Genomic DNA, 13,110 nt, shown 5'->3' on the forward strand with positions numbered 1-13,110 from the left:
TCAGAGGTTTCCAACACATTTTATTTTGCAGACCACTGGTTTGTAGCTTTTGGGGACCAACATCTGTATAAATGCCTACAAAACGTCCCATCAATGTCAGTTCCGGAGCGGCCCCTGGGGTCCCGCACACCCGCACGTATGGCTTGAGTTCCAGTCACGCCCGCGCAGCAGCGGCCCTCTGGCTCCTGGTGGAGGGCGCATCCGCGGTGAGGCCTCTTCCGGGGGCGTCCTCTCCCGAGGGCTGGTTTCCTTTGGCAAGAGGAGGGTCTGTTCTCACGGCTTTGGTGCCTGCAAGCAGGAGGCATTCAGAAACTCGCAGGGACGGGGGTGCTTTATTCTCTTAGGCAGACACTTGAGCCACCGGAGCACTCGTGTGCTTAATGACAGCGATCCCCTCCTTACTGTTTGGTGGGTTAAGACAGAAGGAAGCCTCTGTTTTTAAGTAACACAGAGAAACACCTTTTTGGATCGCCTATTTGTTCTAGAACTACAAAATTTAATTCAAGAAAATATAGGTCCCGTGAAAGACTTAAAAGTTTTATAAAACTAAAATCTAGTTTTCCCCGATAAATTGTACTTTTAGCCAAAACCCTCCCAACGCTTCTAAAATAATACTAAAGGGGGCATCTGATTATACAAGAGCATTAAAAAAAAAATTAAATATTTATTTGAATAACAAGTTTAAGTTCGAGCTGCGATGTTGGCAATGCAGATTTTTAACACAGATCACAAAAAGCGTGCACAAAAATGGACTGGCACCAAGGACAAAATAATGCTGAGAATTAGGCTAAATAACTGCTGATTTTAAGAAAACAAGAGGCCTGAATCACTATACAAAATATAAAATGTATTAAACACTACCATCCACAGAACAGTCTTTATTATGGATTATATTTAAAAATTATTTGTGTAGTTACTTATATATTGAATTGTAAATGAGTATTATACACGAACCCCCTTTCGGGGGGCAATTCCTTGTTGCACTATAGAACATCTAGTTACATCGCAAAAAGTATCTTTTTTTGCTGTCGATAAAAGAAAACAGTTAATGGTATTACTGCAAATATTAGGAAGGCTACAAAAAAAGAAATTAGATTTCTTTCTTGTCTTCAAAGTGCTTTCCATGCAGAGTTCAGCACTTGCCTCGTTTAACTGAATGCGCTATTGGGAAAATGTCCTGGGTCAAAGAGATGTTCTCGAATGAGGACACCGGGCTTTACAAAGGAAAGACTGGAAGGAATCACGCGACCCTCTCACTACCGGGCTACCATTGTGTCACTTACCAATTCCATCTTTCCAGAATCCCATTCAAGACACTTTAAAAAAAGACCAGACCGGGAACGATAAATACACACAAAATGAAAAGACACCAACTGCTATCTGACCCCACGACTGGTAATGTCTGTGCTACGTGAAAGCACCTTTAAAAAGAGCCTATGCGGCAAGAGATAAGTGTCTAAAGATTCAAAATGAATCAACAGTATTGGATAACAATATAATTCTCAACTCAGAAGCTGCCTCAAGATTAGGTGCATCTTCAGTTAATGTAACAGGAAAAAAAGGCAATGGATTTTATTTTATTAATTGCATCCACTCACAAATCGACCTAAGGTCACCAGATGTGTAGACACAATGAGATTTTTGTTGTTGTTTATAGTCTTTAATTGAAATGATGAAAAAGGAAATAGATCTATTTAAAAACAAAACCAAATAGCTAGTTGGGTCTAGATTAAGAGGTGGCCCCCGGGGTGGGGTTCACGTTCTGAGTGGCCACCTGTGGTGCGACTTCGATGATCCGGGGCTTGTCTATGATTCTGGCTGTGCGGTTGCCCTTCTCTACGATCCCAATAATCCATGCTTGGTGACCTTCCCCGTATTTGGGAGACTTTATCTCTGCACAGAATCGAGCTGCTTGCTCTCTCGGTAAACAGATTAGGAGGCCTCCTGGCAAAGGGAAAAAAAGAAAATTATCGTCAGCTGGGATTCCTGGTGAGCAGTTTCTCTGCTACAGTGTTTCCACCTCGCTTCCGCCCAGAGGGCGGTTCGGCCAACAACTCTTTTCTGTCTCTACAAGAGCTGCCCTTTCCAGTCAATTGAGAATCCCACAGATTAAACTGCAGAGCAATTAGTGACTTCTTGGTAAGCTACTATGTTAAAAAGCACACAACTGGGGCGCCTGGGTGGCTCAGTCGGTTAAGCGTCCGACTTCGGCTCAGGTCACGATCTCACAGTCTGTGAGTTCCAGCCCCTCGTTGGGCTCTGGGCTGATGGCTCAAAGCCTGGAGCCTGCTTCCGATTCTGTGTCTCCCTCTCTCTCTGCCCCTCCCCCATTCATGCTCTGTCTCTGTCTCAAAAATAAATAAAAACGTTAAAAAAAAAAAAGCACACAACAAACTTTATTTAAACAGTGAAAATGAGCTAGGTGGGACTCATTTAACAGGAGTAAGGTGTCTAAGGCCTCAATAACATACGTGGGAGCTACTTTTTTCTTGCTTCGCTGAAAGAAATACTTAAAACCGAAAGACTTTTCCTTTTTGACTTATCTACGTGGATTCCTCATTTTATAAAAAGGGTTTTTTTTATATACTTTTCTTTTTAACTTAAAACTTAAGATCAGGAAGAGGTGTAGGCCTCAGAGTATCTGGCTCTGTCCTCTTCAAAACAGAAAAAACATAAAATATGTTACAAAAAGCTTCATCAAATATAGGTCAGTAGCTCAGGCAGAAAATTTTATGTATTTGTAAGTGGAACTAACACAACCAGGAAAAAATATGTATCTATACTTTTGCAAAAAAGTAAAAACTTCTCAATTTTGAATGAAGGAAACAAACGGAATTTGCCGGTAATATTCATTAATTCACTCAACACTTACTCCAGGCCCACCAGGTGGCATCAGTGGCCCACTGGGTGGCAGGCACCATTCTGGGCAGACATTGAACCAACAGTTTAGTTGTCCTCTTGGAATTTTTTTCTAGAAAGCGGATTTAAGTTTTTTGTTGTTTTTTTAAGGACAGGAAATTGAAGGGTCCTCTACAGAGGCTGTGGGAGGCCTACCAGCGAATTGCAAGCCCTCTTACAGAGCGGACTTGGGGCAGGGCTTTGGGGTCCTTGCCTCTGGCCGCACCCCAGAATCCTCTGGGCTAATCAGGCTTCCTGGGGGTCAGGTCTAACCACTGGTATTTTTTTGTTTTTTAAGTTTTTGTTTATTTATTTTGAGAAAGAGAGAGAGGAGCAAACAGAGGGAAAGGGGTGGGGGGGGGGAGAGAGAGAGAGAGGGAGGGAGGGAGGGAGGGAGGGAGGGAGAGAGAGAGAGAGAGAGGGAGGGAGGGAGGGAGGGAGGGAGAGAGAGAGGGAGGGAGGGAGGGAGGGAGGGAGAGAGAGAGAGAGAGAGGGAGGGAGGGAGGGAGGGAGAGAGAGAGAGAGGGAGGGAGGGAGGGAGGGAGGGAGGGAGAGAGAGAGGGAGGGAGGGAGGGAGAGAGGGAGGGAGGGAGGGAGGGAGGGAGGGAGGGAGGGAGGGAGAGGGAGAGGGAGGGAGGGAGGGAGGGAGGGAGGGAGGGAGAGGAGGGAGGGAGGGAGGGAGGGAGGGAGGGAGGGAGGGAGAGAGAGAGAGAGAGAGGGAGGGAGGGAGGGAGGGAGGGAGAGAGAGAGAGAGAGAGAGAGAGAGAGAGAGAATATCTCAAGCAGGCTCCACACTGTCAGTGCAGAGGCTGATGTGGGGCTCAAACCCATGAATTGTATGATCACGACCTGAGCCAAAACTGAGTCAGATGCTTAACTGAACACCCCCGGGACCCGTACACATGGGTATTTTTAAATCCCCAGATGATCTGACCCTGTTGTCAGAGTAACTCCTGAGTTAGCAAGAAAACAGAAATAACAAAAGCCGAAAAAAGACAGAGGCTATATGGGGATGAAACGCAAGAGTCAAGTTAAGGGGCACTATGGACACACAATATACTATCTCATTCCCGAAATTGCAATTTTAGACTTTTTCTTCAAGGAAAAAACATAACCTGTTCACTGTAACCTATAGGTATCACAGTTAATTCAAATGCTAAGTTTCCAATGAAAGCTGAGTAATGACTCCTTTTCCCCATATTCTCCCTTCCTTCCATCCTGTCACCAAACAGAAACACTGAAATTTAACACTGCTCTCTATCACACACAGAATGGCAGGGCACCCGTGGGGCCTGAGAACATTCGTGCTAAGAAGGCCAAGGTTATCTACCAGCACTGACCTCACACAGTTTGGGGTCATGCTCAAGTACCTGGCTGCTTCCTTGTCAGAGAAATTTCCATTAGCCTCACTAGCTTAGTCCTCAGATCTGGGCCCAGGATCCTTGTACCTGATGTCTCCGGGCAGGTCCCATGCATGAGGCCGAACATGTTTCCACAGGCCTTGCTCACGGCAGCCATCTTGGCCAGGACGGGAAGGTTGTGAATCACAAAGGACACCTCATTCCTCTGCTGCTTGGCCAGGTTCTGCGCGTGGCCCAAAATTCCAAAGCCCGTGATGTCAGTGGCAGCGTGGGCATTGAACGTGTGCATGAGACCTGCAGCTAAGAGAGGACAGAGGACCCATTTATTACCTGGTGAAATAAATGAAGACTGAGGAGAAAAAAACCCACCTCATCTCAAAATTTTAAACAAACTTTGATCTCAAAATTCCTAATTCGTCAGGGCAATGACATACTGGGATAATGAAAAAGTAATCTGTCAAAAACACCCATTTTTTAAAAAAATGCTTGTTTATTTTTGAAAGGGAGGGAGATGGAGAATCCGTAGCAGGCTCCAGGCTCTGAGCAGTCAGCACAGAGCCTGACATAGGGCTCGACCTCACAGACTGGGAGATCATGACCTGAGCCAAAGTCGGACGCTTAACCGACTGAGCCCCCGGGTGCCCCTGAGAGGTGATTTCTTATCCTACTTGAACCATTTAGAACTATCAGCAGCTTCAGTCCGCAGTAATTCTCCAGTGAACAAACAAAGAATTGCTAGCTCAACAAAAGGCAAACCAGCCTACACCATCCTCAAGTCAACAAGACTTAAGATGGACCTAAATTCAAGGCATTCTCACTGTAAGTGCATTGCCTAAACTAAGGTTAATTTTTGAATTAAAAAAAAAAAGTTTCAAAGTACTTATAGGTTTGGAGAAAAGTGAGCAGAAAGTACAGGAGTTTCCTATATACTCCCTGCCCCCCTCCTCTTATTAACATCTGGCATTGGTGATACATTTGATACACGTGATGAGCTGTTACTGACACATTATTATGAACTGAAGTTCATTCACCTTGGGGCTCACTCTTGATGTTGTAGTGGATGTGTTCACCCATGTCTGACATGTATCCATCATCAGTATCACACAGAGTAGTTTCACTGCCCTAAAAATCCTGTGCTCCACCTGTTCATCCCACCCCTCCCCCAGCTCCTGACAACCACTGCTCTTTTTACCGTCTCCATAGTTTTGCCTTTTCCAGAATGCTAGATTTGGAATCGTAAGAGTATCTGGTCTTTTCAGATGGTCTTCTCACTCAGAAATATGCTTTTGAGTTTCCACCATGCCTTTTATGGCTTGATAGCTCATTTTATATTTTAAACATGTTTATTTATTTTGAGAGAGAGAGGGAGCATGAGCAGAGGAAGAGCAGAGGAGAGAGAATCCCAAGCAGGCTCCACGCTGTCAACACAAAACCTCATGAGGGGCTCGATCCCACAAACCGTGAGATCATGACCTGAGCCGGAATCAAGAGTTGGATGCTCAACTGACTGAGTTGACTTTTATAAAAAGATCTGTGTCTAGGTTAGGTTCACTTCCTGCCTGTAAATGTCCAGCCGTTCCAGTACGTTCTGTTGAAAAGATGATCCTTTCTCCACTGAATTGTCCCTTCTCCTTTGCCAAAGATCAAACGATATACGTTTGGGCCCATTTCTGGCCTCTGCCTTCTGTCCCACTGATGTCCTCGTCCACCATTACCGGCATCACACTGCGGTGACCACTGTAACTACACCGTCTTGAAGCTGGGTGGTGTCAGTCCTCCAAATGCTCCCCTTCAGCACTGTGTCGGCTGTCCCAGGGGTCTTCTGCTCTTCCATCCAAACTCAGAATCGGTTCGTCAATATCCACAAAATAACTGCCTAGGATTACGAATGGGACTGCATTGCGCTGAGTTCCATTCACACATCAAGTTGGGAAGGCCTGACACCTCGATGATAGAGTCTTTCTATCTCTGTACCTGGAACACTTCTCCATTTCTTTGTATCTTCTTTGACTTCTGTCATCAGTTTTATAGTTTTCCTCATACACAGCGTGCACGTCCTTTGTGAGATTCATACTGAAGTAGTTCATTTGGGGGGGAGTAACTGAAGGTCTAATTTTTAAAAGTTAAATGCTTCTCATGACATGAAATACACTCCATGTTTACAGGAGTACTCTGGAGTGAATGTGTTTTTTGGTACATTTTCTTTTTATTTTTTTTTTTTTTTATTTTTTTTTCAACGTTTTTTATTTATTTTTGGGACAGAGAGAGACAGAGCATGAACGGGGGAGGGGCAGAGAGAGAGGGAGACACACAGAATTGGAAACAGGCTCCAGGCTCCGAGCCATCAGCCCAGAGCCTGACGCGGGGCTCGAACTCACAGACCGCGAGATCGTGACCTGGCTGAAGTCGGACGCTTAACCGACTGCGCCACCCAGGCGCCCCTACATTTTCTTTTTAGACAAAGATCTCTTTTACCTAAGCGCATTCGCAACAACAGAGGTGGAGAGAGTTTCTAGTCCATCACGGTGGTTAAGCAACTAGACATCCATTCTATTAACACGCCTGGGCAGGGCAGGGCAGCAGGCAGCCAATGACATTTAACATAAGCAAAGACGTGCAGTTTAGCAGCTCTTCCCAGTGCCATCTTGGATGAGCTCAGAGGACACAGTGAACCCCAGTCAGTAATCAGGGTTCCATTTTTACTGATCACCATTTTGTCCCTGCATAGGGAATTACTGTTGCGAATTTTACTATGGGAATTTCAATGAATCACGATGAACTCCTTCCTGTGCAGCCAACAAAACCCAGCTTCAACCACTACCACCTTTCTGCTGGGGTCTTACCTATTCCTGCCTACTCGTTGGGGGATATGGGTGGGGTGGGTAACTTTAAAGCAAACCCCAGTCATACTACCTCACCTGTAAACATTTCAGTATGTAATTCTTTTTTTTTTTATTTTTTATTTTTTTTTTAGCGTTTATTTATTTTTGAGACAGAGAGAGACACAGAGCGTGAACAGGGGAGGGGCAGAGAGAGAGGGAGACACAGAATCTGAAACAGGCTCCAGGCTCCGAGCTGTCAGCACAGAGCCCGACGCGGGGCTCGAACTCACGGACCGCGAGATCATGACCCAAGCCGAAGTCGGACGCTTAACCGACCGAGCCACCCAGGCGCCCCTTCAGTATGTAATTCTAAAAGATTTAAAAAAAAGGGGGTTCCCTGGCTGGCTCAGTAGGTTACACATTTCTGACTCCCGATTTCTGCTCAAGTCACAATCTCAGTTTGTGGGATTAAGCCCTGCACTGGGCTCTGTGCTGATAGCGTGGAGCCTGCTTGGGATCCTCTCAGGCCTTGCTCTGCCCTTCGCCTACTCATGCTCCCTCTCTCCCTCCCAAAAAAATAAATGTTAACAATTTTTTAAAAACATAAATAAAAGGTTTTAAAAAATTTAACTACAATACCATTATCATTCCAACACAATATTGCACGTTAACAGATTTCTCCTAAACCTCTTAATATTTAAGAGTTTCCTCTTTTTCTCCCCCTTGCCATTTGTTTGTTGTGGAGACAGAGTCACTTTTTCTGTGGAAGTTCCTGCATTCTGGATTTGGCCGTCTTCCCTGATGATGACAGGTTCTACCGTATTGGTAGCCAGGTCCAAGGCATGATGAGATTCAAGTTCAGTTTCTCTGATGGGGGGGTGGGGGGCATTTATCACCTCCCCACGAACCTTTCACCTAATGGTTTTTAGCAGCCACTGATGTTTGCTGAGGTTCGTTAAATCAAGGGCGCAGCAAAAATGGCAAATGTGTGATTCATTCTTCCAGCATTTATTAGAAGTGACTCTTCTAAAGAATTTAAAAAACAATTTATTTGGATTTCCCCAAATACCACCCGTATAAGAAAGGTAAAATGTGTGACTGAATCCTTTATTTTCATAATGCATGGTTGGTGCTCTAGCAACTTCCAAAGGTGGGCAAGAAGTTTCAACTCTCATTATGATTTCCTTGGTTTTTAGACGCTTGATATGCTTCAGCTGACTTCCGTCACTCTTCCTTTTGATATTCAAACTGCCCCCTTTCCAGTCTGACTGGTGGGGTCAGCTCTTCCAGTTCTGGTGCAGTGACAGGACCCCATTAGCTGTTGAGGGCTCCATTACTTTCAGGCACAGGAGGTCCCGAGCTTATCTTCTGCATTTCCTTTCCCAGAGTTGAAATCAGGCATTTCCCCAAGGAGTCCTGGCACTTTTTCATGGGAAATGTTAATTTTCAGATCACAATCTGGGCACTAGGAGTTCATTACTATTGGGTTATCCCTGCTCCTAGGCCTTTTCAATTGGCTTGGAAATAAGTATTTTTAGGGGAAAAAAAACAACATCCTGAGTTCATACTGTTAATTCCAAAGTAAAGATTATAGTTTATTTTTAATGTTTATTTATTTTGAGAGAGAGAGAGAGAGAGAGAGAGAAAACACGAACTAGTGGGGGAGGGGCCGAGAAAGAGGGAGAGAGAATCCCAAGCAGGATCTGCGCTGTCAGCACAGAGCCTGACACGGGGCTCAAACTCACAAACTGTGAGATCATGACCTGAGCCAAATCAAGTTGAACGCTTAACTGACTGAGCCACCAGGTGCCCCAAGATTACAGTTTATAACTCTGCTTCTTTGGACTTATTTCTTTTTATTCTTAAAATTTGTTCCCAACTATACTTACTTATTTTATCATACCATACCAATATTTTCATCAACACAAACCCACTGAATACAATGACACATCTTTGTGGGTTTTTGTCCTGAGGCTGTACATTGAAAATACCAGGCTCAGAGTGATTTGAAATAATTCTTCCCCACGCGGTTTTGTGACTCCTTAACTTGATATATATTAGGCAATTTTTTTTCAATGTTTTTAATGTTTGTTTATCTTTGAGAGAGACACAGAGCGTGAGTGGGGGAGGGACAGAGAGAGAGAGACACACACACAGAATCCGAAGGAGGCTCCAGGCTCCGAGCTGTCAGCACAGAGCCCGATGCGGGGCTCAAACCCACGAACCGTGAGATCATGACCTGAGCCGAAGCTGGACGCCCAACTGACTGAGCCACCCAGGCGCTCCTCTATCAGACAAGTCAAAAAAAGAGGTAGCTTCCAAGAATAAAGACCTTTCAGTCCTTTTAGTGGCTGTACAGTATTCCATGGTAAGCACACAGACTACATCACTCAGTAACCTACTGATGGACATTTGAGTTGTTTCCTCCATTTGAAATTGCAAACGGGCTTCAATGAATAATAGCCTTGCACACACGTCATTCCATAGGTCACAGAGGCAGGACCGTGGAGTCAAAATAAATGTACATGTAATTTTGCTAGGTATGACCAAATGCTCCTCCATAAGCTTCTGCCATATTGTATTCCTCCCAACAATGTACAAAAAGTAAGGACTGGGAATCTTAAATGATCAAATACAAGCAAACTGAAAAAGCATACAAATAAAAATCTGTAAAAATCACTTTCTTACTGTTTAATGATTTAATTTGAAGGACCAAAAAAGAAAAAAGAAAAAAGGAGAAAGACTCCTTAAACAGTTTGACACATGAACAGAGAAACACAAACGAAGTCTTGGTTGTAAGTGAGGAGAGCAACTGAGGACAAAGAATTAAATAATTACAATTTGACTTTGGAATAGAGCCAAAGAAATATTCCTGGAACACAGACAACTAATTATGGAAAAATTTGACCCCCCTACTCCCCGCAAATTCACGAGTGGGCAAAAGGTAAATTAATTATGTTATATTTCTGGTAGATCATCCAAGGCATTAAAAATTATGTGTTCTATGATGAGATAATGTGGGAAAAAAAGAATTCGGTAATGTTAAGTAAATAAAAACACATTCCAAATACAAGTGAAATGTATGACAACCACTAGTTGAAAACATGAACAATAAAACAGTAAACCACCAACCAATGATAGAAAAAAACCCTGCAAGAAAACATAAATATATTAACAAAAGCTGTCTTGGGTGGTGGGACCCGGGACGATGTTTCTTCTCTCCTTTTTTCATTTTCTAACAACTTCTATAATGAGCATATCATTTTTTTATAGTAAAAAATACATACAAAATAAATGGAAAAATATATTACAGAAAAAATTTAAATGTGGCAGGTCATTATGAACCGTGGCGTACAAGCACCCTCAGAAGCTACGAGCACCATCTAGAAACGCCAAGGCAGCACTGACCTCTTACACGTATGGACCAGAAGCCCGGGCTGAGGAAGTTCTCTGCAGGAACCCGAATGCCCACTAGCAGCAGTCAGGGTAAGTCAGCGACAGAGTGGACAATCGTACAGCGATGAAAATGAATTAAGTACAACTACATACACCAGGAATAACACTCAGGAGTGTTAAATGTGCACAAGACAGCAAGAAAAAGAGAAGAGGTATGATTCGGTGAAGCAAAAAATGAAAAAACCCAACTAACTGCTTAAAGCTACAAGTCTTTGTGATAAAAAGATTTTAAAATACATGAGGGGGTGCCTGGGTGGCTCAGTCAGTTGGACATGTGACTCTTGATTTTGATCATGATCCCAGGGTTATGGGATTTAGCCCCGAGTCGGGCTCTGCACTGAGCATGAAGCCTGCTTAAGATTCTCTCTCCCTCTCTTGCTCTAAGATTAATAATAATAATAATAATAATAACAAAAGCAAAATACATGAGAATAAACATGGGACTCAGGGCAGGAGCTGCTCCTGCACAGGAATCCAGGAGCAGAATGTGGGAGGGACACCTCTGGGCTTCCAAGACCACGTTGTTTCTCGTACGAGACGGTGGGTACATGGGTGTTGTTCTCTTAAGCCCTGCACATATTTCATAGAATTCTTTTGCATCAACTGGACATCTCATAAAATTTTTTTTAATGTTTATTTTTGAGAGAAAGCCTGTGTGTGTGTGTGTGTGTGTGTGTGTGTGTGTGTGTGTGTGAGTGTGCACACACGCTCATGAACGAAGTAGGGGCACAGATCAGAGGGACAGAGAGGATCTGAAGCAGGCTCTGTGCTGACAGCTAAGAGCCTGATGTGGGGCTCAAACTCACTAACTGCGAGATCATGAACTGAGCCAAAGTCAGATGCTCAATCCACTGAGCCACCCAGGTGCCCCAACATCTCATAAAAAATTGTAATTTAAGGAAGGGGAGAATGGCAAATGTTGGAAAAAAATAATCTGTTTTCACAGTTTTGTAAGTTAGATTATTTATTTATTTAAATGGTTATCTTTGAGAGAGAGAGAGGGGGAGGGGGGGAGGGAGAGAGAGAGAGGGAGAGAGAGGGAGGGAGGGAGGGAGGGAGGGAGAGAGGGAGGGAGGGAGGGAGAGAGAGAGAATGAGCAGGGAAGGAGCAGAGAGAGGGAGGGGGACAGAGCATCCAAAGCGGACTGTGAGCTGTCAGCACAGAGCCCAATGCAGGGCTCAGACTCACGAACTGCGAGATAATGACCTGATCCAAAGTTGGATGTTCAGCCAACTGAGCCACCCAGGTGCCCCAAGTTTATCAATTTTTAAGACAGAGAGAAAGAGAGAGTACGCCCATGCATGCGAGCTGGGGAGGGGCAGAGAGAGAATCCCAAGTGCAGGCTCCATTTCAGGAACCATGAGATCATGACCTCGGCCGAAATCAAGAGTTGGACACTTAACTGGTCGAGCCACTCAGGCGCCCCATATTGTCACATTGTGAAGTGATTCAGAGTGTCGGAAAAGCTCTTTTAAGATCCCCTGGTCAGCCCTACCATTTCTTCTTTTTTCAATAACTGAAGAGTTCATTGGCTTAAGTATCATATCCGTTTGGTGCAGTCATTTGGGGGAAACTGAAGGATTGAGGGGAGAGGACAAAGACAGTATGTTCAAATCTGTTTCTGACTGCTTGCTCAGGGAACTTGAAGAACCGAATGAAGAGTGACTTTTGTAAGGAAAACGTTTTTCAATTTCATCTTCCAAGTTCCCGGACAGGATGCCCCACAACCCACGTCCTTACAGCATGCAATTAATGAGGAGAAAGAACACCGGTATTTCCAGAAAAAAACTGTCTAAATTTCCATCACTGCCTTACGTTGATGGAATTTGTGGTACTGGAGAAAGCAATTTTGGAGACAGACAGATATGGGTTTGAGAACAGCATCTGCCTGTACTTACGTACTTCCTTTCGGCCAAAGGGGAGAAATAGGATCCAATTCACAGAATTATGAAAAGGAAAATATCCATGAAGTACCAAAAAGAAAGCTAGCAGGTGGCAAAGTTAGCTCATTCGATGTAACGAGTACCCACAGTGTGCCCCGCGTTCTTCTCCGCGCTGGGGACACCACGGCAAACAAAACAAACAAAACTCTGCCCTCTTGGAGCTGATGTTCTAAATGCTGGTTTGCTTCCAAATCATCTGCACAGATGCTTTTCTAGAAACAGTTCCTCTGGCACATCAGAGGTTAGGACTTCAAAGACTCACGAGAAGAGCTTCCTTCTTAATTATGCAATATGCCTGGTGTTTTCTATCTGCATATGAAAGGCAGGAAAAGGGAAGAATATGATGCTTCAACTCTATGAGAAGTAATTCCCTCAGCAAGCCTTGCTGCTTTCAGGAAGGAGAATTCTGCTTCTGGAACTTTCCTGGTTTATTTTATTAATTTTTTTTTCTTTTTTCCTTTTTTTTTTTTTTTTTTTACCATTTATTTGTTTTTGAGAGACAAAGAGGGACAAGAGACAGAGCATGAGCAGAAGAGGGGCAGAGAGAGAGAGAGACAGAGAGACAGACAGACAGAATCCAAAGCAGGCTCCAGGCCTGCACAGAGCCCGACACGGGGCTCGAACTCACAA

At 44.1% G+C, this 13,110-nt stretch overlaps 1 protein-coding gene across 5 annotated transcripts in view; it reads right to left on the reverse strand.

Annotated features, from left to right (window-relative positions):
* Window positions 1-13,110, reverse strand: part of SEPHS1 (selenophosphate synthetase 1) — a 31,787-nt gene continuing 18,677 nt past the window's right edge. For 4 of the 5 annotated variants that reach the window (XM_042991073.1, XM_007081229.2, XM_007081226.2 and 1 more), the window contains 2 exons: window positions 4,347-4,559; window positions 1-1,944 (listed from right to left, as the gene is read on the reverse strand). In XM_042991073.1, coding sequence (XP_042847007.1) covers window positions 1,730-1,944; window positions 4,347-4,559 — 428 coding nt within the window. In that variant the 3' untranslated portion in view covers window positions 1-1,729. The remainder of the gene's footprint in view (window positions 1,945-4,346; window positions 4,560-13,110) is intronic. The other variant, XM_007081228.2, reaches the window with a different exon arrangement.

Source organism: Panthera tigris, chromosome B4 (assembly GCF_018350195.1).
Source record: "Panthera tigris isolate Pti1 chromosome B4, P.tigris_Pti1_mat1.1, whole genome shotgun sequence".
NCBI lineage: Eukaryota > Metazoa > Chordata > Mammalia > Carnivora > Felidae > Panthera > Panthera tigris.